Source organism: Perna viridis, chromosome 2 (assembly GCF_037379345.1).
Source record: "Perna viridis isolate PV_CMFRI_1.1 ecotype Kerala chromosome 2, ASM3737934v1, whole genome shotgun sequence".
Lineage (NCBI taxonomy): Eukaryota > Metazoa > Mollusca > Bivalvia > Mytilida > Mytilidae > Perna > Perna viridis.
In genome coordinates, this window is record NC_142446.1 from 48,491,939 (window position 1) to 48,518,774 (window position 26,836).

The 26,836-nt window shown below is 32.3% G+C and overlaps 2 protein-coding genes across 4 annotated transcripts in view; one reads left to right on the top strand and one right to left on the bottom strand.

Moving 5' to 3' along the window:
• The window catches only part of LOC148625496 (uncharacterized), a 55,187-nt gene extending 53,630 nt beyond the window's left edge, over positions 1–1,557 (top strand). Inside the window, exons 12-13 of one of the 3 annotated variants that reach the window (XM_088569087.1) lie at positions 123–264; positions 1,431–1,557. In XM_088569087.1, coding sequence (XP_088425213.1) covers positions 123–264; positions 1,431–1,456 — 168 coding nt within the window. In that variant the 3' untranslated portion in view covers positions 1,457–1,557. Of the gene's footprint in view, positions 1–122; positions 1,405–1,430 lie in introns of those variants that run through there. The other 2 variants (XM_088569086.1, XM_088569090.1) reach the window with 2 other exon arrangements.
• Positions 1,558–2,866: 1,309 nt separating this feature from the next.
• LOC148625497 (gamma-tubulin complex component 3 homolog) overlaps positions 2,867–26,836 on the bottom strand; it is a 31,200-nt gene continuing 7,230 nt past the window's right edge. Inside the window, exons 7-26 of the mRNA XM_088569085.1 lie at positions 24,934–25,013; positions 23,885–23,962; positions 23,435–23,553; positions 22,074–22,199; positions 21,249–21,317; positions 20,737–20,866; positions 20,185–20,279; positions 19,390–19,461; positions 18,298–18,408; positions 15,900–16,002; positions 14,509–14,636; positions 13,834–13,898; positions 13,341–13,476; positions 12,827–12,895; positions 12,205–12,340; positions 11,733–11,821; positions 8,827–8,958; positions 6,665–6,805; positions 6,092–6,211; positions 2,867–4,900 (exon numbers count right to left, since the gene is read on the bottom strand). Of these exons, the coding sequence (XP_088425211.1) occupies positions 4,745–4,900; positions 6,092–6,211; positions 6,665–6,805; positions 8,827–8,958; positions 11,733–11,821; positions 12,205–12,340; positions 12,827–12,895; positions 13,341–13,476; positions 13,834–13,898; positions 14,509–14,636; positions 15,900–16,002; positions 18,298–18,408; positions 19,390–19,461; positions 20,185–20,279; positions 20,737–20,866; positions 21,249–21,317; positions 22,074–22,199; positions 23,435–23,553; positions 23,885–23,962; positions 24,934–25,013 (2,155 nt within the window). The 3' untranslated portion in view covers positions 2,867–4,744. The remainder of the gene's footprint in view (positions 4,901–6,091; positions 6,212–6,664; positions 6,806–8,826; positions 8,959–11,732; positions 11,822–12,204; positions 12,341–12,826; positions 12,896–13,340; positions 13,477–13,833; positions 13,899–14,508; positions 14,637–15,899; positions 16,003–18,297; positions 18,409–19,389; positions 19,462–20,184; positions 20,280–20,736; positions 20,867–21,248; positions 21,318–22,073; positions 22,200–23,434; positions 23,554–23,884; positions 23,963–24,933; positions 25,014–26,836) is intronic.

Genomic DNA, 26,836 nt, shown 5'->3' on the forward strand with positions numbered 1-26,836 from the left:
CAATCAATCAGGTTCTAAGATTTGTATTGAACATAATCCTCAAATCATTCCTTCCATTTTCGGATTGTATCACTAGGACACAAAATGTGTGTAGTTCTCGTTATAGTATTTGTCTGTTATAGGAATGCCTGGAAAAAACAGAATTTGAAACTAATCCACTCTTGACCAGCCAAGAAAGGAAGATTAATTGGGAGAAAGGACAAATAGACTATTTAGGGGTGGATGTTTTTGATAACATTCAAAAGAAATTAGACGAATCGTTGGGTAAGTCTACACAGCCGGGAAAAGACAACATATAGATATGATGAGCTGCTAGTATTTCGACATATCTAGACAGATGTAGTTATATCAAAGAACGCAATTCTTTTAAAATAATTAGAGAAATGTTTTAACAAATGCTATTGCTTTGAAGCAACTTTCTAATTTGTTTGGCTTCCCAGAACTTGACCTTCTCTAAATAACCCCCACCTAACTCTCATCCCTCTTGCTTCGGTTTCCGCAAATTTTATTCCCGAGTCCACAACCACTTGTACACCTTAGTCATCGGCAATACCTGTTCCAAAACATTCCCTACAACCAAGAGTGCTTCCAAGGTTTAACCCCAAGCATGTAAAAATTAGCCTATGAGAATTATTCTGTGGTATTCACGTATGTGAATGATGAAATGGTAGCAGTATATTCCATTGTAAAACCAAATTCAGCTCTTTTTTGTTAATGGAATCGTTCGAAAGGACGATAAGTTATGGCTTTAGCTTTTATTCCTGTAATTTACGTTTATTACTCACTTTTTGCATACCGGAAAATTCTTATTTTGACAAGTAACTTTTTTAGGAATAGTGGATTGTATTTCTGTTTGTTTACCTAAGCAAATTTTGGTTTGAAATGTACATGCCTAATATAAAACTGGTCAGTTGCCTGAAAACGTTGTGCAATAATTTCCTAAGGTTTAATCAATTCCACCAAAAATGACAAGGATTTTATGTTTGTAATTGCCTTGATTTTTTTATTTTTCAATTTTATTTTGTGTAAAGTACAAGTTTCTGAAAAGGAAAGTTTTATCCCTTTTTCCGATGTCAATTTGGTTTTCAGTGAGGAATTAGAGATCAAATGAATTGACTTAACCATAACAACTAACTAAAAAAACTTATCTATTTTTTTCGGCATTTCTAATGTACAATTTTCACCAGTTTTATTTCAATCTAACATAATCTGGACTTACTTTAATTCATAATATTGCATATATATGGCATTTTGAAAAAAATTCTGCTTTAATTATGTAGCTTTTAATCACCAACTTCCTGAATGGATTTTTGCCTACTCTCAGCTGTTATGGTTTGTCACGAATTTGTTAAACAAGCCTTTCCTCCACGATTGTTATAGAAACAATAAATATTATAATACACATTTTTTGTCTTTTTTGCATGCTTCAGAGAAATGGATTAACAATGGCAAATGAAAGAATATGGTAGGGGGAATACCATGCATAAGAAATAATTTGGTATTGGGTCAAGGAGAAAGGATATGGTGAATATGTCAAAGAGACAAAAACCCAACCAGGATGAAAAATGTCAGCTCAACGCCACCGATAGGTCTTCAACAATGATGAGGAAATCACACCTCTGGGCAGGCTACAGGTGCCCCCTAGTTCAGGACAAGAAAAGTTCAAGCCATCAAAAAACATTACATACAAACAGGAAACTCTTATCCTACAAATGAAGCTCTCGTTATTAAAAATCCACAGAAAAGTCAAGTCAATGAAAATATCACACTTTCTAATATTATGACTTTACATCATGAAAAATAGACGATTTTAAAGAATTTATATGATTGAGTATGTGAAATCCAGAAAATTGACTGAAATGTCAAATCAATTAAACTTTGTTAACTTCAAATGATATCTTATCAAAGGTTGCCATGCACTATGAATATCGAAGTAAACAAATTCTCCTTCACATGATTTTATTTATCAGATGATATTAATATCAATATTTTAAATGGTTTCAGTTGAGTCACTGCATAGCTTACATACACTGTTAATATAATCAGCAAAGGGAAATAACTCATAAATTAGACAAGCTGGTTTATAGCAGGTTTCCAGAGTTAAGAACAGTCTTGGTCAATTTCACATGAAATACAACTATTAAGGAGGTAAACCTACATGTAAGGTGAAGGACATATTCTTGAAATCAATGATATGTCTGTATCATATTCAATTTCACCAAAGCCTATCAAGCTTTCCTTAGATACAGAATGAAATCTGTCCAAGTTACTTTGATGCATACATGAGATTGATGTAGAATGCTGAATACAAACATTCCGATGATTTGTAAGAGTTGTGTCCCTTATCCTAAGTCTTCCTTCTTAAGTGTACATGGAAAGGTAATCGTGCTATAATTCAGAAACTTTATTTTTCAATAAAAATCTATGTGGAACTAAAAAAGTTGGGTTTTTTTTCCTGGAAAGAAAAAATAGTGTGTGCTTGACCCTAATTATGTATAATTACATATTGAGTAATTCAACCATGATAAAAAATGAATTCATATCAAGAATTTCATTATAACAAATACTGTAATATTAGACATCATGCATAGAAGAATTAATTATAACATAAAATCCAAATACATAATGTAAATTGTGTACATAATACACAAATGAAGGCAGTGTTGTATGTTTCTTTCATCAATAACAAGAATTCAGCACTAACATGTTAGTCTACTATAACAAAGTTTTGTTCATAAATACTCAGTTTTTTTTCTTTAAAATGAATACATATATGCAACAGAAATGCTTCATAAAATATACACCATAATTAGGGTATATTTAAACATTGGTGATTCTTACAAAAAATAAACATGTTGAACATCAATTAATTGGCTGAATATTTTTATTGCTAATTACAAAATAATATTTAAATTACTTATTTTACATTTTATAATTTGAGATTCAGGAAAACAAGATTTTGCATGCTATGTTGTGCTAGGAATAACATGACACATTTCTGTCGTACCTTGAACAGGGAGATAAGGTACAAGTCATATGCATAAGCAATATACCAAATATTTAACCATTCCCTCATAGAAGCTGTTAAAGAAAAGTGAAAGAAACAGACAGACCAACAATGTGACTGCAATATAGCCCAACTCTAATGAGTGAGGGTAACAACAAAATTACCCAACACCAATCTGACCCATAATCAAGTCAAGTCCAAATTAACTTTGACAATATCGATATTACACCACCAGAGTAGCTTATACAATGGTCCTGACATGGTACAGACATTTCAAATGAAATAGCAGGTTAAACCTAGGTTTTACAGTGTGCAAAACCTCTCTCTTCCATTGTAAGGCTATAATTAATTTGTCCTCAATGACCAATTATCATGTGGATCAAAACAATATTATCAACTTAATATCTTATAAATAAATATACTAGAATCACATTCCCCAGACATTTGTAAAATACTAAGTACAATAATAATATCATGCAATCAATTGTCGCTATAAATTGAATAATTGGCAACAAACAGTATTAGAAAAATAAAGAAAAACCTCATTTCAACAAAAATCAATCAAATTCAGACTTATCTTAAAAATGAGGATGCTATTAGGGTTATGAAAAAACATGCCTTTATCTTACCCAAGCATGAAACTTGGGGTTTAAGCATTTTAAACTTGCTTGTCAACCCTCCCACATTAGGAGGGGAGACTACCACAAAATCTCTTGAAAAATTTAGAATCTCCCACATAAAAAATGTAAAGTTTATGGGAGGTTTTTGGTTAAAATTGCTGTTTATTTTTCAGTGAAAATACTAAATAATTGAATTTTACAAAAATGTTTCTTCTAACATAAAAATATCTAACACAAGACTGTGTCCATAGGGGAAAATCTCCAACTACAACAGTTGATAAGTACATTTTATCCATCAGCAAAACAACTACACCAAAAATGTCTACTTATAAATACATTTTGCCACAAGTATACTATTTAAGTATCTACTATAAAAACAACTTTAGATTGGTCGGATAAATTACTGTGAAAGTACTATTGTTCATGGGGTACCAATTTTCGTAGTTTTCCTGGGTAGGTCACACCACAAAATTTGGTTCCCAACGAATGGTAGATTCCTATTGATGTGTATACTGAAAACTTCAAAACTATGAATTCAAGAATCCACAAACTTGTCTTTCTTCCCTGATCTACGAAAATAGGTATCCACGAATTAAAGTACTTTCACAATATATCAGAATATCCATCTAAGGGCTAAAATATATACTACTCATTTAAAAAAAATCTTTTATTTTTCTTTCTTCATGAAAAAAAGAACAACTATGAAGGTATTTTTATACCTGGGTATCAATTTTCACGAGTCTCATATTTGTGAATCTTGGTAGATCTTCTGTTTTATATAGAAAATTTTCCATTTCATTTAAATTAATTTAAGGTTTGGTCAAACCATGAAAACTGCAAAAATTGGCACCAACAGAAAATAATCCTTCCACAGTCACATGAAAAGAAATGAAATACAAGTTCAAGAACTACTGCAGTAATTAAAATATTCTTTGATATTTTGACATGATATCTTGCTCTAAATTAATAAGTACTTATCCCAAGTATGTAATTCAGTAATTTTGACCGAAGGTACACGAATGTGTTTTTAAAGGTGAATTGATGAGAGGAGTAGATTGACAATTACATCAGAGTATGAACCATGCTTATAATCAAATACATTCCATATAAATAATAATCAAGTCACATGTCTTGTTCCTCTGTACATAAATGGACTTTGTAACTTGGGTTCTTTTGATTTATAATGTTCGTTGAAGTCAAGACGGAAACTAAGGAATCGTAAACTAACATCTTGATGTGTAGTTACCATCACCAAAAACTGCTCCACCATATCCTAAAAAACAAAATAATTAACGTTATGTGTAACTTTTTAAAGAATCAGACAAAATGGGTAACATTAGAAACATGCATGTCAAAACCCCAGCGATCAGACATTATAATTTCACTCAAGAATGCTTTACTTATTTGGAAAGAAAAGACCATCGTTTGATCTTTGCATCACTAGATTTACTTAGAATTTTTTTCATAGAATGTTAGAAAATGAGATTTTCGACACAGTTATCTGCCCTAGAAATATTCATTTTCAGTGCATTTCCATGAAATAATAACTCTGTCTACTAAAATGGTATGTCAAATCTTGTCTTTTCCCCATGATTCTGATGGTGCAAATAGTCAAATTAAACTTTCAAAAATTGTGCTTTTTTGTACTATGTTTCATCCACTGCCTGATCCTTACAGAGACTAATACTTATTTGATTACATTGTCACATCACACCTTTTATCTCAAATTAAACACATTTTACTTTTTTTTTCATTTATTTAATGCATGTTATGATAAATATCACATTTCCTGTATTTTTTTCCTTTTAGAGCTAAGTATACCTAAAAGTTCATAATGATATATATTCTCCATTTTCCACTAAAATTTTTTAATTTGTTGAAGAAATCGGCTTTCTACTGAGATCTTTTCATTTTCAAAATTATTGGAAGGATTGAAAAGTTGCAAAAATAAATGGTCATTATCAAACATCTACTTGATAAATATAAAAATGTGAACTAGTGGACTCCATTTAGTCTTATAGTTAATGCAGACCTGTTTATGCTATCAGACCAACCTTAAGTTGTAATTTATGAAGATGATTCATAAAATTTTTAACTTTGTGTCAATTTAACATGGATATTATGGAGAGATTCACAATTCCATAGAGTATAATTTGCAGTCAAATTTTGTTAAAACTACAGCAATACTGTAATGGTAAATACCTGTATTAATGTCTTAATAAATTCATAGTGTATCAATAATTCTCGTGTTTACATGAGACAATGTTTCCACAACAGACAATAATGTCAACAAAACAAATTTCCAAAGTAGTGCAATACAAGTTTCCTAAGTACTTCTATAGATCACAAAAAGATTTGGCAAACAAAATTTAACAAATTTAGGACCCAAACTTCAAAAAACTACCAGTTATAGGGTATTTTGACTTTTATATGTGTAAACTGCTTCATTTCAAACCAATCTAACCTGGTAAGACTGAGACAGAACTGTTAACCTAGCTCTGGTAGACGGTATGATTAGCTTCAGGAAGGCAAGTCTTCTTTGTTGTTCTTGGACTTCTTCATTCTCTGTCACTCCCCAGTCACCCTAGCAATAGAAATGTAAACATAAAGTTGCATGCATTATACTAGTTATATATAGTGGAAAATGTCAAAGTCCCATGAAATATGGAACAGCAACCAAAACCACTTGCCACATAGTGTATGCCTAATCTATATCAAGCCATACACCAAATTTGAATCAATCCATCAAATGGAAGTTGGGATAATTACAACATAATTTGGATGGATGGACAGACAAAGTGAGTCCAAAGTAGCACCCATTTCTTGAGTGTTGGTATAAATATAAGTAAGAAATTACAGAATATTAATATACTATGCATACACTAACATTTAATAATAAAAAAAATTGCCAATCATTGAAGACTGTGTGGTGACATGTAGAAGTTAAATTGTTCATTGCCTGGCAATTTGGTGGATAACTACCTCATTGATAATCATACAACATCTCCTATTTTTATCAAATTTTAGATAAATATACCTCTCGTGATCTTTGTTCTTGGGCTTTTTCATAGTGAACCCTTAAATCCAATTCCTCAGTAGCACTACTATAAAAGTTGTTCTGAGCCGCCTGGAACTCTATCACAAGGTCAAAAATAGTTCGTAACTGTGTCAGAATTTCCTGCAAATAAAAATTTATTTCAAGTAAAAAAAAAAAAACAGAAAAACTGTTGGTTTGAATTTTTATACATAATTCAGACAAACATGTAAAATTGACTTTACTCTGGAGCATTGAAGTAAATAAAGTTGTTTATGAACCTTATACCAATGAAGGAAATGTATCATTTAAGGAGGTGGACCTAGGGTAAGGGATATAACTCTTGAAATTAGAGATATGTTTGTATCATATACAACTTCACCAAAGCCTATCAAGCTTTCATATGAAACAGAATGAAATAAGTTCAATTACTTTGATGCTTACATAGATTGATATAAAATGCTGCATACAAACGTTTCAATGACATGTAAGAGTTGTGTCCCTTACCCTCAGTCTACCTCCTTAAAAGATAAATAATTTGGTCCACAGATTCTAGTAAAAAACAAGGTAAAGATGTAAAGGAGTTTCTACAAGACACCAAAACCTAAATAAAAACAGAAAGAGTATACTGTTCAGTATTTCCCATAAAGCAATACTTGTACTGATCAATACAGCTCTTATTGATTTAAGTCGAGGAACATCCGTGTACCTATATACTAGCTGCGAAACGTAGCTCTATTTTTTTGTATTTTCTTAACGTTAGAGCTATGATTTTGGCAGTTAAAAAAATTGCAATTTCAGCGACCTTGATTTTGTTGCACCTATTTTCACTTCGTTTCGTGGCTATCGGCTTTGCAGGGGGTTAAAACATAGTTATTTCGTTTCGTTAGACATTTTTCTACCATCTTACCTTATTAAGCATATATGAATATTCATATCTTTCTGATTGTAGCTCAAAATAACAGATAATACTTAGAATCCGCCTCCTTCTCGCCGCCATCTTGGTTTAAGTGAGATCCCGCCGGCTTTTTTTTATTGTAATTGTTGTTTTTACCGGACTTTTCTCGTATTTACAATAAAAAATATAATTATATACGGCCATATTTCATCGATTTGATGAATATAAGTTGTAGTTTCATTCATAAAAACCATTTTATCTTGCATGTAATTCACCCCTCCCCCCCCTTTATTGTCATGACATTGTGTCTATTATGGATATGGATTCCAAAAGGGTCAAAACTTGGTACAGTGATAAATTTTAAAATGATTTTAAGGTAGAACTGAAAGAAGAACAAGCTAATGTAATTTCAAAAGTTCTTAATGGAGAAAGCTGTGTTGGAATTTTTCCAACAGGGTTTGGTAAAAGCATTTGCTTTTATTTGTTGCCTTTGTTTTTTAATGACCTTCAATGTTCAACAACAAAAATATGCATAGTTATTTCACCACTGAAGGGCTCGATCAAATAGCCAAAGCTACAAGTTTTGGGTTGAAAGCGGCAGGGATCATGGCCAAGGAAAACAACAATTGAAGGTTAAGATTTTTATCAATATCTTAAGTATGCCATAATAGAAAAAAGTCTACGAGTCTAAATTTTTATGGAAAAAAGTGTATCTTAGTTGTAAACAATAACACATGTTTTGTCGGAATGCGGTCTATTTTTATTTGTCACGTGACCGCAAAAAGGGATCTCGCTTAAACCAATATGGCGGCGATAGGCGATACATATTCTCTGTTATTTTGAGCTACAATAAGAAAGATATGAATATTCATATATGCTTATTAAGATAATGTGGTAGAAAAATGTTTAACAAAACGAAACAACTACATATGTATGTGTTGACAGCCTGCGAAGCACATATCCACGATACGAAGGAAAAATAGGTGCGATAGATCAAGGTCATCATAATCGCAAATTTTTTAAGGAGTAAAATTTGTAGCTCTAGATTGCAAAATCAAAAAAAAAAAGATCAAGAGCTACGATTTCGCAGCTACTATATACCAACCACCTATAGAAGTTTAAATTGTTCGTTGCATGGCATTTGTCAAGCATACCACATCTCCTATTTATATATTTAAAGTAGAGGTAGAACACACAATTATTCAACCCTTTTTTCCAAACTTCATCAGTAATGTTTTGGTAGTTTAAGTAATAATAGACAGTATACCCTGGACTGTTCATCAAGGAGACATCTTGCTGTGATAGTGTCCAGGAATTTCTGATGAGCTGCTATAATATTATCCAAGTCCTCTGCTTCTTTAACCTTGGTCAGTAACTCATCCCAAGAACACTCCAATACCTTAAAAAACAGACTTTTCCATCAAATAATGAATATGAACAGGAACACTGTTTTAATGCAACATTGAAATCTGTTTTACAATGCACTTACAGTTTGGATACTATCATCAACCTGTGATATAAAGTGGTTGTTGAAAATTTGCTATGGACAAATACTCTCACAACTGCGAATACCAGAAAGGTAATCCCTACATTCTGGCCTTCTTCGAATTTGCTCTTAGACAAGACAAAAATCAAGATTTAGCTATGCATTGAAAAGAGGATATGTGTGCATAAAAATGAATGTTAATACATGAAATAATAATAATAATAATGTACAGATATGTGAATGCACAAGAGGTAAAAGCATAAGCCTATACATGAATATATGCAACATCATCATGTCCCTCTGCTCAATAGCACCCTGCCCCTTTCAATTTCTAGCTGGAGCACTATAACATGCAACAAATTGGCAAAACAGCGAATATATATGTTTTTTAATCAGTGTCTTAGCTAGGCAAAATGAAGGGCGCAGCGCCCCGCCCCTGTGCCATATTACCCCCTTTGTGCCCATTTATAATTATCTGAAAATTACACTTTTGTTAATAAATTACACCAAGCCAATTAAGAAGTGTCATCTTCATTTACCACATCCTGTCGTAATTAACCCTCAGATATACCTCAGGTAATTATTTGTGATCATTCAGAAGATCAGGGTTGTCGGATGATGATCATTTATAAGTAGAAATTGGATCCCGATTGGATCTATCACCATTTCATGGACAGCCAATCATTGGTTAATAATTATTTTCTTTTGTACAATTAATTTTAAAAATATTTTCAAGTTGACAGGTTGACCATGGGTGTAAACAATTGCATGTTGCATATGTTTGTTTATTCAATATGTCAGTTATTTCTGTCAGTTCAATTCTTTTTAAAATTTTCTATATCGTCAACAGTACAGGTAATTTTTCAATTGTGTTGGGTTTTAGCTCTAGTCTGTCACTTTCATATGCATAAAATAAAGTATTACTCCAGAAACAGGTATTTTATTTCTATCAAGGACTTTATTACTATTCTCACATAGTCCCTGATTTTAAAGCATTTTCACCAATGTCCTTTATGGTCTAATTTATCTTACAATATAATTTGATTTTTTTTTTAATTTAACAAACTTGATTCCTTTTTTTTTTCAAGTGATAAAATTTCTAACAAACTACATTTTGTACCATGGACCATTAATTGTGTCCCTGTTTAATTATCTTGGTATCTGAATAGTTTGTTTGTTTGTTTGTCGGGGTTTAACGTCCGAGCAGCAATATTTCAGCTATATTCAGACGATGCACATGAAATTGATGATAAAATGAACATGAAATAATGATGAAATGAAAAAGGGATGGGACACACGGACAATGAGGTCGACAAATTTTGATTGCCACTGGAAATATGGAGAGTTGGGTATGGTCAGGCAATTTAGCCTCCTGTGGCAGAGCCCTATGGTTCCTACTCTGGGAGAATACCACAGTAGGGTTCTGTAATGTGCGAGGAACGTGGCATCTTTCCCAACACGGTGCACCACTATGGTTTGCGGTCAGGTTTTCCGTATTATAGCCTGACAACCCCAGCATGTAACACGCCAGGGGTACCCCATTCCACCACCTGGGGCACACATCCCAGTTGCTCTGTGGGTAGAGCGCCCTAGCCATCGGCTAGGGTTCTGAGCACTATTTAGTCGCTTTTTATGACAAGCTTAGCGCTGCTGCAGGCATATTCTTTTAACACCCGGACCTGCACGGGGCTGGTATCTGAATAGTATTTCCTTAATTAGATTTTGGGAATCCCCATTCTATTTGTTTACCGATTTTCCCGCCAAAAAGTCACATCCATTTTCTTTTATCAATTCTTTAATTTCAAAGTGTTTTAGACACTTCCTGATGGGATAATCATTGTTAATTGGATTTAATTTATTCTGAATGTATCACATTGTTAAACAGGGCTGTGAAGCTTGTATGTAACCATGTGCACATGGCCATAATTGTGTTTACCTTTGACCAGATGATGAGAGTTTTGATTGGCTCAATAATATATTTACATTTGATTGACACTTCCCATGAGGATATTGCTGTCACGGTCGTCTGGTCTTATTACCGTTAATTGCCTTCAGTCGTAAATTGGTCATGGTCAGTTAACTCTGACCAGTTGCCAACATAATTTGATAATTAGAGAAACTATCTCTTGCTGATAAACTTCCTGTCAATTTTAATATACAAAACTTAGGTGCCAAGAAAATCGCCAACTGGTTATTTTTGTCGCAAGACCAAATAAAAAATCGCAAATTGCTACATTGGAGCAGCCCACCGCGACCCCTGTAAAACTTGGGTTTTTACCTCTATGGGTGGGTAGGAATGGAAAAGTATCGCTTCTATGGGAAGTTACCCCAATTTTTAAGTGCCTTCCCCCCCGTCCCATGTATGTTTTACTGGAACAGCCCTAATTCAGGGATTATCTTTGGATGGGTCCTCTCAATTTTACGTGAAAATATGTTGAGATGGAATTAAACTGGTCATTTATTGGTTAGGCCCCTTGATAATGTACCAAAATAAACTTTTTATTTGTCCCTTATGACAGTATTAGGAGATTTCTTGTCAATTGAAATTTTTCAAAGGTCCATCTTTTTTTCTAATGCCCAATTGAAATGCTGAATATTTCCGTAGGCTCCCATACAAAATGCGTCCATAAAGCCAGAAAACCCTTCTTCAAATCACCCTGAATTATGTAAATGACAAGACTGCTTACCTCAAAGTTTATATAATATTGTACTTGTTGGATGAAATGAACCATTTCTGCAGCCAGGACATGACATTGATGTAGTATACCAGTCAGCTCTGTGAATAAAGATCAAGTAAAACATTAGCAGCAACTGATAATTCTTTACGACATACTCTACTCCTATTAACTTTCACGTGGACAGAAAACTGTGAAAGATTGATTTATTACACTATTTAATGCTAATCATTTTTAAATACCTTGATACCCACAAATATGCCCACTTTACAGACTCCCCAAAGTACTTTGCAAAACAATAAGTTCTGCTTTATTTTCATTTAAAATTATTTTAAAAGAGTGAAATTGATTGTAATGGAGCACATTTCTCAAGTAAAAGCTCTGAACTTTAAGATCATTATAGATACAAGAACCAAGTTGTTAATTGATGTATAACAAACTTAACAGTTAAGTTATATAATTTTATTTATAACGGTCAACCTACCTGGGATTGCCCTCAGCATTCTAGCATTAGAAATCTGGTTCGTCCAGATCATGGCAAGAATATATTCCATCCTCTTGGCCCTCCACAGAAAATTAAACACTCTCAAATACATAATCATGCATTCTGGAGTGAAAACCTATATAAATAAAAATAATTTTAATATTCTTGTAGGCAGTATATATTTTCTCTGAATTTCTATACTAATCAACAGCTTTGTTGCACCAAAATTTCATGAAGTCACAGATTATTTAGAAAATCAGGTACAAATTAGTCAATAAGGGATATATATATACTGGTAGGATTTACTGGTGCTAAAAATAAACAGGTAAAATATTTGCATCGTTTGGCCCTCTTCTATAATTCACTCTTTCTGATCAATTACCTTACAAGTATGGGCACATATTATTGATGTGCATTGATCTGATTAGATATGAATAGGGAGGTACAGACTTTGTCTAGTTATTACTATTCAGTTAAGTATAACTTTCATTTTGTCATTCATTATTAAAGATACAAATAACACAGATTCAACATTAAAACAGTTATTAAGCCTGGGCATATATAAATTGAATAGAAAAAAATTGTTTTTACAATCCCAAAATAAAATAACAATGCAACTTACAGTTCTAATAGGACCATCGACGTGATAATCTAGACTGAAGACATCCCAGCCAGTGTCACCTGGAGAAACCTACAAACAAATCCATTCAGTCTATATATCATAATGTGAAATCTTCAGGACTTTCCTTCATTTTGTTTGTAAAGGTCGGTTTTAGGAATTGATTATTCAGTATAACAGTCAATGGCAGGTAAAACTTCCTACAAGTCAACCACACACGTTTTGTAACCATAAATAGGGATACTAAAATGTGCCCAGTGTGTTACTTATTGTTATTCTTATATCTCAGATAAGAAAATTTCCAAAAGCCATTAAATTATAGCATTTGCATTAAGGCTTCAGGCATAAAAAAAAACAAAAAACAAAAAAACTGAGAGGTTCTTCTGACAGGTAAGAGTAAATCTTGATTGCTGGTTTGGTAGGGCCTTATAATCCCTTTTGTTTTACTTAATTTGAAACAGCCTAATTGGAACTTTATGTAATGCTTATAATGGTCTATAGGAGACAATCAACTAACCTCTAACAATCTAACATCTAATCGTTTCAGTATATCTGAATCATCAAATTGTGCATTTGTTGCTCTGATGGCTGTCTCTAAAATGCCAGTCAAGTTGTGTAGATATAGATTGCCAGCAGGTTTAGCCAAATCTTCTCTAAAATAATTGAAATCCTTTATTAATTTAATTCATAACTCAAGTTAAACAGCAATAAATGAAAAACTGAGATCTAACAATATTTTTGAAGGTTTTCGTTTACAAACTTGCAACCTAAACAATTTTCATAATTGCTAGTCCTCTTTGTTTGCATAAGGCCCCATAACTCTGAAATAAAAAAAAGGAAAACAATAAAACACAAAAGTGATCACACTTTTATCCTGAAAGACATTCCACTAAAATCTAATATAAAGATATATTTGTACTGTACTGTTTTTAGAATTTTCTAATGCTGCAAAAACAGTAAAAACTATAATTATGATTAACAGAATTTGACTAAACCTTCTTCATACTTACTCAAGTAAGTCCATCAAATGTCTAATGAAATCACCCTGTCCTAACAGTAAGTATCTTCTCATTGCCTTAAAATAACAAGATTAGTTAAGAAAATAATTATGTCATTATCAACTTGCATCCATTGCAAAAGAGGCTTTTTTTCTTTTCAAAATGAATCAAATATCACCATCAGTGTTCTAGGGTTCCAAATTCCCACCACCCGCCAAATTTAGGTGTAGGAAAGTTGTTCATTACACTGCACTTTCCCTTTGGAAAATAGAAAGTTAGAATTTTTAAAGGATTTGTTAAGTTTGGAAAGCAAACTTCAATTGTGGGAAAGTTAATACTGGTTTAGAGTTTTCCCATGGACACCTAATGTTTTTTTAATCCTAGAATACTGCCCCTGCATATGTGCAAAGTTGTATCTGGTATGAAAAATTCTGTCAATCAACACAAATACATTAATTTTCTTAATTTTTTCTCTTACTTTTAAAACTTCATAGATTCCATACAATTTTTTCCTAATAAATTTATATAAATGTTTTATTGTCTCTTTCAATCTACTTTCATTTGATATTTCACAGTGATAAGTCATAAGAAAACACTTCAAACCAAAACAATAGTTAACATATCAGTTTAACAAAGGTATTTTCTTGACAAAACCTTAGCAAGCTTATAACTATAAATTGTGCAAACCTTTAGATGATCCAGAAACTTGTACTTTTCGTGAAGAACATCTAGAAGGTGTAGACTTGTTTCTTTATAAGTTTCATCTATCATGTTGTTAAATTCTGTTGTAGTATCTTGCATAAACATCACATAAGCTGAAATAGCATAACATTTGGAAGGAAGGTTTGAAATCAATTACAACTAGTTGAAATAGACCAGTTCCAATTTCAATACAAATTTAGGTAGGCTTTTAGAATTTTAGGTAGAAATCTGCCCTTCATTATTATTCAAAATTAAAAGACAGTGTCCAAAAGATCACACAAGTGTTCTTTGGAAGTTAAGTAGGACACATGGGTATGATGTAGGGCAGATTTCTATCTAGAGAGCTATTTAAATTACTCACTAACCTAGCTAGTTTTGTATTGAAATTGGAACTGGTCTATTTAAACTAGCTGTAAAATAGTCAACGCATCTACATAAAAGTAAAGAAGATATTGGCACATAGCGTTTCTACATTCTACATTTTAAATCAATAACTAAAGGATATTAAATAGGAAAGAGTGAATAGTCAAAATATTATAACGAGTGACAAAAATATGCAATGATCAGAGGAGTAGAATTTGTTCAGTACACGAGTTACATCATCTAATGTTTCTGGCATTTGGTTATTAAAGCCAACAAAATTAAATAACAGTATTTTAATGTGATTTTTAAGGGAAGATCTGATTTAAAAAAAAAAACGCATAAAAATTTCCTCAGCTAAAAGATATGTATAATAAAATGTCATAATAGTATAGTTTAGTAGAATTTGTCTCTATCTGTATAAATAGCATAATTTGTAATTGAACATAACCAGGAGTAGATGTGTCCCATTTATTTTCCTCTTATGAAGCACTCCAGCTAAGAATCATGCAAAATGTGATTCATGGTTGGAAAGCCTACATATTTTTATTTTTGATATTCTCTTTGAATTGCCATAGTAAACAGAAATTAATATTCAGTTTTTCATATAACCTGTGTTCATATGAGATAAAAATTATATAGAATGCACTGTAAATTTCAAAATTAAGGGAGATAATTCTGTAAATGACACTCAAATACAACAGAATCTATTGCATTTTCAATGTTGATTATCTTCTAAGAGCAGGAAGATTTGAATGAATAATTACACATTTTATAGTATAGACCCATAAAGCAACCTAGTTACAAAAATAAAAAATATGTAGCCTTTTATGGGTTGTATCACATTTTTCAGATTTTGCATGATTCTTACTAAGACAGCTACTTAAAACATTTGAAAAATAAACTTTAATCTGTGTCAAAACATCACTTGCACACTATGATATTTTTGATTTGATGAACGTTGATTCTGGACTTTGGCTAACATCATTTTTTCCCCAACCAAAATGTTACCCTACCATTGTTTCTATCTATCTCAATACTCTTTTCCCTGCCCTTGATTGGAGCTGTATCTTTACAAACTTGTCGTAGATAGTTGATAGATTTTCCTGTCAATAATATCTGTAAATAAACAAAAATATTAAAATATAATAAAAAAGCCAAAAATGAATCAAGCTAATATGTTATGCATTTTTTCCTAATGACTGATATTCTTGAACTATTTGATAATATTCAATTCTATATAATTATACTCGGCATCACATAAATAAGATACTGTTAAAATTTGAATAAAAATATTTTCTAAGACTTTATTGACACCTACCGTCGTTTAAATTGTCTTAAATGACTTGCCCATTCGTTTAGCCAAACGGCTTCTCCCTAAACATTGAATTGTTAAATTCCGGTCAGATTTTAATTCTCGGTCCCAATATTTACACTGTCAAAAGTCGGCCATGTTTACGGTGATTGGGTTGCTAGGAGATGTTGTTTACATTTAAATGGTTTGTCCAAAAACCGAAGAACCCAAAATGCATTTTGACGCTAATTCGGATATCTCGGATTTATTCTACGCGAACATCTTACAACACAGAAGTTGATCAAGCAGACGACTGTCACCAGAGTTCGACAGGAACTTACGAACTTCGTTTGTAAACAAATCGTCCCGTAGAAACCAACATGGCGGATATTAGTATAGGATTTTCCCGTAAGGATTTGTTACGCACGATTTCTGCCAGTAAACGACTCGTTGGAACAATCACGTCATGCATATATGCGAACTATCTTCAGATTAAATAAAAGAGAGACAACTCTAGCGGTAAGTCCTGACAGTTTAAAAAATAGAGCTTCAAATCGAAAATGTGCTGTATGTGATGTCGAGTATAGTGCATATTAAATATTATGAAAGGACATTTAGTATTTTCTGAAAGAATATCAACTGCAATATCCACCACAGATTGAAAATAACAGGGATGAGATATGAAGAACAACAAGGGAATGGAAATATCAGAAGTACAGTAGATTCCGCTTAATTGCATAGCCTATTTGCCAGTAAAAATTATGCAAATAACTGGGCTATTCTTATAACCGAAATTACGATTTTACCGGAAGTGTGAGTTCAGGTAAGACGACGATACTGTGGATCAACCAGGGATATCATTGTTTAACATTTCTGATCTGGTATTTAATTGTTATAGACCTTCACATTGTATTGTTCTTTTATCAATAAATAATAATATATATTGTGTTTGTCTTGTTTATTGACCTTCTTTACATCGTGTGTATTTATAAGTAAAACCACGTGTTTCTCATCTATAAATAGTCAAGTAATTTCCTGACCTTTCTATGAAAGAAAATCCCATATTTCATATTTCAGCCAGGATTCAGTGTAATATTCATCAATGTTTGCAGTTTCTGGGCTTTTGAAATGGTCTGTGCGTTTTTATTCCTCTGTTCAATCACCATTGTACACTGATAGTTGTGTATTATACGTGTCATTGACCTCAATATATTCCTATGAAGTGTGGATAGTATGGGGCACCTTAGGGTAGTTGAATTCCATTAGACATTGTACTGAATGAATTATGACTTTTATTTTTCTGTTGATATTTATGCCTAGTAACCAAAGCTCACTAAAAACTGTTCAGCTCATTAAAGAAAATTAAATTTTCATTTATAATCATTTGTAGTCGGAAGAATTTAAATAGGGACAAAAAATACCCCAAGCCGCATCATAAGGTGATGTTTGGCATGTCGTCAGAAGTCATTGTTGACCTAGGTGCTTGCATATTTTAATATAATTAGAAATCATTTAAATTGTCTTTTATGTCCATTATGTTTTTAATCCATTATTAACACCTCCTGATTGATGATAATCTAGTTTTTACAACAATAAATATGATTGACATATTTATGACCCGAAGGCTTAAAAAAGAATTTGGGAAAACCTGTCTTTACCTGGATGAGGCAAAATTCTCTATGCAATAAACCGAAATGCACCTGCAAGGCCTATGCAAATAAGCGATTTTTTCCCTAATAGAATAATAGGAAATGGTTTTGTGCAGGAGAAAATTATGGTAATAACCGAAATATGCAATAAAGCGATATGCGATTAAGTGGAGTCGACTGTATATATACTGGAAATCAATGTTTAGAATGATAAAATTCAGAATTGTAAAATATGAAATCAGTCAATCTCTGAACTGTTAATGCAACTTTAAGACAATCCATGTTTTGGCTGTATTCAATGAAAATGATCCATAAATCGTGAACTTTGTGTGATTTTAACATATGAACTATTCACAATCACTAGAGTATAATTTGCTGTCAAAATTTATAGAAAATATGGAAAATTGGTAAAAGAAAATCCAATGCAATCTGCCATAAAATCTAAAAGGATGAAATTAAGGTGTTACTTACTCTCCGAGCTTGGTCTGTGGTAACAAAGTTTGGAATCATTGACTTCCTCAAGCTATATTTATCATGCCAAAGTCTGTCATTCTTAACTGTAGGATCTGATGCCACAAAAAACTGAAACGATTCGCCTTATCATAAAAAAAGTTTCAAATTACCCCAATGCAAAATTTTCACCTCATATTACCTATTTTATTGTGAGAGTGTTCAGGTATATTTTTAGCTAGTTCAATCTCTTGTGGAGTTAATCACATGATACTTTTAAGTTCCAGTCCACATGAAATTCACACTGCAACTAGTAAAGTGATTCATGGTGTAGAAAAACCCACTAATCAAACAACACCTTTTCAATCTACATATGTTATATATTTATATAGCAATATTTATTTCTGTACTCAGATCTGCACTTCTGAGAAAATCTGACATTTATCTCCTATTAAAATCTACCAAATCAAACAAAATCAAGAACAGTAACTCTTGCAAAGTTCTAATTTCATGTACAATCTATATAATTTTTATCTTCATATTTCAACCACAAAATGAAAAAAAAATTAAGGCTGGTAATATTGATCAGTAACTATTTGCGAACAAGAAATAAAACTGAATTTGTAGGGTTTTTGACAAACATGAATCACCTCCCTGCTAATTTTTAAAGACTGGTACTTAATAGACCAAAGTTCCATGGTTTTATTTTATTTTTTTTGTTTATAACTCGAAATGACTATAATCTTTACTTGGTCTCTGTCTTACCTAGATTAGAAATGAACATATCATCTGACAACTTTGCAACAGAGGTAGTAAGAAAATTATGAATTTCTAGATGAATTCTTTTTGTAAATGGTCCTGGAATGCTCACAGGATAAAAAAAATAAAGCCTGAATATGTATTAGCATTATAAAAAGTATGTAGGTAAAATTTACTTGAAAGAGAAAAAGCAGATGAGACATACCAGGTGGAACCCTGTACTTTGTTTCAATTATTTTTTATGAAAGATTAGTATGAAAAGTACCTCTATTAAACAAAAAGGTACCTGAATCGCCAAAAAAAAAAAAAAAGAAAAAGAAAATTTTAAAAATAATGAATAAAACCTCTGCACACCTCATCATGAGTGTCCTCCAACTCTCCATCATATATCCATCTCACTAATGTACAGTAGATAGGCTGTGCAACCTACAAAATATCTTGGGTGGTTATTTTACAATTATTGATGGATGTGAAAGTATATAATACAAAGGAATATTTACATGCAAATCCATTAACCTTACTGAAAAATCCTCAGTAAGTACCATGAAATTAAGTGTATTTTCTAAAGTACACATTAGAATGGAAATGTGAACCAAGATGCTTTGGACATTCAAGAAAAGCTTTAAAATATACCCAAAAACAGACATGGGATGTACATAATGGGTAGTTAATACAGACAATTCCAAACTAAGTATAGAAACTTCTTCATCTAATTCTAGTTCTGATCTAAACAACTATTACATTCACAGAAATATAAATATAATTTTTTGCATATTGTCTGAGTGCTTTGATGACTAAGGTTATTAAAGGAGAAATTATATCCCTGCCTATCACTTAGACAGTACACTGCTAATCTGATAAACAAGATGCTGACGAGTCAGTGATCAAGGCAAAATCCAGAAACTGTACAAACAATCATTCTGAAAACACATAACATGATTTCAACTTTTTCATATAAATTGTTCTATTGTTTCAGCTGATAAAAATGCATGTGCTAGACATACATCCACTAAGATGGAAATAAAACTAAATCTCCAAGATACCAAAAGGTGGTGGCATAAAGATCAGTAAATTGCAAAATGGCAACATCAGAAATACACAATAAAAAAATCACACAAATTAAAAAGATAATTTCCAACAGTAACTTACCATTGTAAGAATATGTTTGATGAGTGATGCTATGAATGGGTCTCCATGTAACATGTAGGAATACACTGATGATGACAATGCTCCACCTTTTTTACCTAAACAAAAACAATCCCAAATATGTTTACTAACATTTATGTTGTGATATGAAAAATTGTTTTTTTTATGAACTGCATACATTTTCTGATATCAGAATATGATTTCATATCATATTCAAAGACTTTGTTATTTTGGTGATGTCTCGACAAGTGGGAATATGTGAGACTTCATAGAGCATTTGCTCGGGCCCACGGTTTAAAAGATCAAACTATTGGTTCTGAATTATTTACAGCAAATAAGATATATTCATGTTACAGACCCCTTATATATATAGAAAACCCCAATGTTGCTCCATCCCTATAAAGATCGATGTTTTAAATTTAGACAGAGCTTTGAATTGAATTGTATGTATGTAGCAAACACTTCTTCAATGTCAGCATAGCTATAAAGCAAGTTACTCAATAACGCTTTCATCTAGACAGTAGAGGAAAACTTTCTTTTCCTCTAAATTTTTACCTTTACATCCATCAACTACTGTTGCTAATGTTTTCAGTCGATGCAATGGGTCAAAAGTCCAAACAAACAGCTGTCTGAGTGACAATTCTGTAACTGCCATCCCTATACCCTGGTCATGTTCCTGGTGTAACTAATAATGGAAGGAAAATTCAATCATGGTGGAAACTTATAGGGAAGTCTGACATATCAGACAAAAAAAATATTTCAGTCTCATAGAAATTTTCAGATATTTGGGCTGGTTGTATAGTTAAAAGAATTTCTGAACTGAGCATGACTGTTTAAGTTCGAAAAGTGAGAAATAATTACCTGCATGTATATACAATTATCAAGAACAGAACATGTTTCTATACAGTAAACATTCATAAAAAGTGAAGTGCACATTCTTTAGGGGAACATGTGAAAATAAATTAGATTTGCATGATTCACAACAGATAAGGTTTATGTTTTGACTATACAAGCCTGGTCCTTAATTTTGTTTTAGGAACATGAATTTCAACATAGTGTATAGCTACCTGAGCTTCTAAAACTGCTATCAGTCTGTAGTATTCTGTTAATTCTTGCTGTAATGCTGCACAAAAACTCTGTACAAATTAGAGAAAAGATATGATCTTTTATCTTGCCTATGGCAGTTCCTATTTTGTGAAATATAAATATTTCCCTTGGCCATAGATGAGAAGAAAATGTTGAAATGATTTGTATCCTTTTTATTCTATTCTGATTTTATTGCTTATAAATTAATTTTATATCCACCCTGACAGTTCTTTTCTTGTACCAGTATGTTAAGAAATGCATTCAGCCATGCTATAATATTTAAGTGTCAACTCTTTCAAGGCAATTCTATCCTTTGTGTTATTGCATTGAAAGTATAACACTTAAACCTGTCATAACTGAACCTGGAAACTCCAAAAAACGTGTCTTAAACCGAACCTGAAAACTCAAAAAACGTGTCTAAACTGAACCTGAAAACTCCCAAAACATGTCTAAACCAAACCTGAAAACTCCAAAAACGTGTCTAAACCAAACCTGAAAACTCCAAAAACGTGTCTAAACCAAACCTGAAAACTAAAAAAACGTGTTTAAACCAAACCTGAAAACTCAAAAAACGTATCTAAACCAAACCTGAAAATTCCCAAAACCTTTCTGCACCAGACCTTTAAAACATCCTTTTACATAAATATAAACATATTTTAAACCTCAATAAACTGAACACCTGTCTACACTTTTTAAAGTTCAAAATAGGGTTTGGTTTAGATGGGTGTCAGTGTATATGTAAACTTGTATAAGTGTAAAGTGATTCCTTGATATTTTGTCAATAAAAACACAGAATATCATTTTACCTGGCCAACAAGACCAAATGTCTTATCAACACTTTTGGTTTCTACATAACACTTGATCTTCTTAAATAACCATCCACATTCGGCTAGTTTCCCTACCAACTGTCTAATTGCTTTTGGTATCCCAGCCTGAAAAATCATATCACTGTATCAAAGAATGCCTATAAAAAAGAGCAACAATATGAATTTCAATTTTTTCAAATAGTATAATCAATTCTCAAAGTAAACCATAAAAACTCCAGTCTTTTTCAATTTTGAATATTTTAATTGTTTATTTGGTAAAGTATTCTCTTTTCCAAATAACTGGGCACTTCGAGATCTAGGAGGTGTTGCAGGGTGACACTTCTTAGGTACCTATGGTTAACTCACGTAGAACCCAGGAAGCTGAGGTACCTATGGTTAACTCACGTAGAACCCAGAAAGCTAATTCAAAATCTGTTGCAGCTATTTTCTTTATTTACATGAAATCCTCTTTTAAACAATCTTTTGAAAAGATAATCTAGAGCATTTTAAATACTAATTTCAATATTCAAAGATATTTACAATTGAAAAATAAGGACTTTTCCATCTAAGTAGATTGTTATGGTAGTCCTGAATAGTTTTGGGATTATTGAAATTCCTTCATTACACAGGCAAATATTTTTCACGTGAAATTCATGTTCATCAAGCTTCATGTGAAATTCACATGAAATTAACATGATTTTCATGTGAAATTCACTAAACACAAATTTCATGTGAACATTTCGTGTGAATTTCATGTGAAGGCTCCATTCACCCAAATTTCATGTGAACTCTGTCACTTAGTTTATTTGCTCAATTCAGGTGAAAATCAAGTGAAATTCATGTGAAAATCATGTGAAATAATTTTGCCTGTGTACCCAATCAAACTGAGAGTATGACATCACAGCGGAAATAAAAATTCTTACTCAGAAAAAAAAGGACTTTATCCCAAAACATCCAATGATGGTTAGATTTTTTTAACAAGACTTTAATAGTAATGTACATGTCATTTTTCTATCTTTCTTGATTTCGTAAAAAAACTATCTCTCCACCTGCCTAAGGGCTATTCCAGAAATAATTGTGTGGTGGAGGGGGGGTCGGGAGGCAACTTTTATTCACATTTAATGGGTGGTTGTTATTCAAGATAGTTAGCCTTAATAATGAAAGAAAATAATCAATTAAAACTGTATGCATCGTGGGGTCAAATAATATGTGCCTTCCAACACCCCCCCTACATTTATTTCTGGAATAGCCCTTACCAATATAAACACCAAACTAAGATATTTTTACAGTTTTTCTATAAATAATATTTCCAAAATTGACATTGTCCTTAAGTCACAAAACAAACAGAATGCATCACTTACCTGTGAGTCTATTCTATAAGCATCTTTAGAAGGATCAAACTTGATCCACTTTCCATCGATGCCTTGGAAGGTATACACAATATCTTTGATTAATTCAGACTCTGGCAATTCATAGGACGCTAGAAAGGATAAAAGTTTAAATCTAATGAAAAATATAAGGCACTGATTATCTTTTTCGAAGCTGTTTCCTCAAATGATGCCTAACCTTCCTACTGAGTTTCAACATAATCCAATAAATGGTTTAGATGGTTATGCTTACAAGCCCAAGAACATGTAAACATTGTATAAAAACCTTAATTTGGATGTTCTCTATTCGCAAGCATATGGTAATAATTGTTTTGCTTCTTATGTATCTACATTTGATGCTTTGCCTTCCTACATCATATCTGTCATTCCTACATCATATCAGTCATTATAACAACTTGGAACCTCAAACATTGGTGTACTTACTATTGTCCCCTTTATATACAGGAATACCAGACTCTATCACAGCTCTTGCACCTCTTGGTAATAATGCTGATTCACCACCTAAAACAAAAATTTGCTTCAAATGAATTTTTTGGACAATATGTAAATGACAACACAAACAAGATGTTGAATACGGCATGTATGTCCTGCATAGAATGCCCCTGACCATTTCTGTCAAGTTAAGTAATGTGGTAAACAGGAAGGAGATATAAGAACTTGGAATAGACAGACACGGTACAAGTTATCAAACCAAATTTATTTACCAAAATACCTAAACAATTCCTCTAACAGAAGCTGGGAAATCTGTTACAGAAAAATGTAACGGACGGACGAAACAACTAATGGGTGGAGTAGGTGATTCAATAGGATGAAGTAGATGAAATCTTAACCCGAGGCAGATCTATCACTAGTCATAAGACGACTGCAATTTAATAGTGTATACAATTCAAAAAGATACCACATGGAAAAAATGTGTCATATATCTTGTTCCATCTTTATCCAGTTCAAAGGTAACACTTTACAATTAAATTAACTTAATGTTAGTAGTGGACTTTTAAAACAAAACAAAGAGTACTGACCATCAATGTGTCGCTTATGTTTTTTAAGTCACAAAGTTATACATTACCTCAGTTTAATATCATACTACAGTGGAAGTGATCTAAACCTTTTGGACTTTAAATTTGGTTAGTTCAAATAAGTGTTCAGTTAACAAAAATTCAATAGTACATTTAAACTAATACATAAAGGGACTTTTCAAAGTGTATGGTTTAGAAAGGTTTCACTGTATCTTCTTGAAATTGATAACTGGTCATATTAAACAATTCTATAGGACTTTCTGGGGTGGATTCAGAGTGGGGGCGAAGGGGATGTTTGCCCCTCCCTAAAAATTTGGAAATTATTTTATTTAGCACGAAACCTTAACTTTTCACAAATTCTATCCTCCTAAATTGTTTTGCCTTGCTTCCCTCACCATTAATTCTATATACATCCCCGACCCTGAAATCATGATTCCACCCCTGACTCTGACATACCTCTATCAGTCAATGTGGATGCTAATCTGCTTCCCATACTTCTGCTACTTCTCTCTGGGTCAACATGGGTAAATGTGGTGCTACAAGTATAACATACATGTAGGTGTATTGATATTATACACATAGTGCCCCTATTTGAGACTGGAACTTTGGAACACCACATAAAAGTTAATATATCACATGAAACTCAGTTGAGGGCAATATATTTTCTGAGTGTGGTATTTAAATTTAACACCCTCTACTACAGGCACTATGTGTTTTATCATATTATACTGAATATATCTGGGCAATACAATTTCCGGTGTAGAATGATACATTGCAAATACAAGATGATCAGGGGCTGCACTGGCTTCCAAAATTCTGTCACCAGAAAAATCGCCAGCTGCCATTTTTTGTCACCAGTTATCAGAAATTAGAGTCAAAGGGTGCCAAAAAAATTATACTTTTTAAAAAACAAAGCCAGTATAAGTCCACTGATGAATTATTTTTGTCAATTCATCAAAATAATCTCTCCATTCATGACATACATATTCCCAAGATTCACTCTTGATGCATGTATAAAGCAGGTTTTTTGCTCTAGTCTGTCACTTCCGTATGCATAAAATAAAAAAGTACTACTCCAGAAACAGGTATTCTACTTCTATCAAAGATTTTATATTATTATTCCAATTTTTTTTTTTTATTTTTAACAAACTTGATACTTTTTTTCCAGTGATAAAATTTCTATCAAACTACATTTTTGTACCATGGACCATTAACTGTGTCCCTCTTTAATTATCTTGATATCTGAATAGCATTTCTGTAATTAGATTTGGGGAATCCCCATTCTATTTGCTTACCAATTTTCCCGCCAAAAAAGTCACATGGCAGAAATGTAAACAAATGTCATCCATTTTCTTTACCAATTCTTTCATTTCGAAGTATTTAGACACTTCCTGATGGGATAATCATTGTTAATTGGATTTAATTTATTCTGTTATTATGTAAGTCTGTTTCTGAATGCATCACATGGTTAAACAGGGCTGTGAAACTTGTGTATAGCCATGTGCCCATGGCCTTAATTGTATTTACCTTTGACCAGATGATGAGAGTTTTGATTGGCTCAATAATGTATTTACATTTGATTGACACCTCCCATGAGGATATTGTCAGTCACAGTCGCCTGATCTAATTACCTTTAATTGCCTTCAGTCGTAAATTGGTCATAGTCAATTAACTCTCACCAGGTGTCAACACACAATTAGAGAGAATATCAGTTGCTGATAAACTTCCTGTCAATTTTAGTATACAAAACCTAGGCGCCAAGAAAATCATCAACTGGCTATTTTTGTCGCCAGATAAAATAAAAAGTCGCAAATTGCGACATTGGCGAAGCCCAGCGCGACTCCTGGATAATATATCTGGGCAATTCATAATTCATCAAATCAATGTGTAAGGAGAATTGATTATAGTAACACATGCAGAATTTTAGTTTCCTTATTCATTTGAATTCATTTTAGCTCAGATTTATTATCTTATCATGTTTCAAACAGCTGTAGGGAATATGTATACATTTTGTATTGTTTTTATAATTAAGTATGATATGTCACCTAAATTATAATAAAATTGTATTACTGCTATGATTCTTTTCTTTCCTCAACTTCTTTATAAACAGAAACTGCCCTTTTCCTGATTGATTCACATGCTTGAGTTATTACCACATCCAAGTAAAAATAATGAGTAAATCCCAACTGTGTGTTTAAAAATGCATACAGTACTGTAGTCAGACCTGATTTTACGAGGTCAACAAAACAAAGCAGAAATTGGTAAAATAAGAAGTAAGTATACAGTAAGAGATCATAACAGTAAAATCTAGATTAAGGAAAGCAGAATACCTCTTTAGAGAGGAAGAAAACCATGTCTA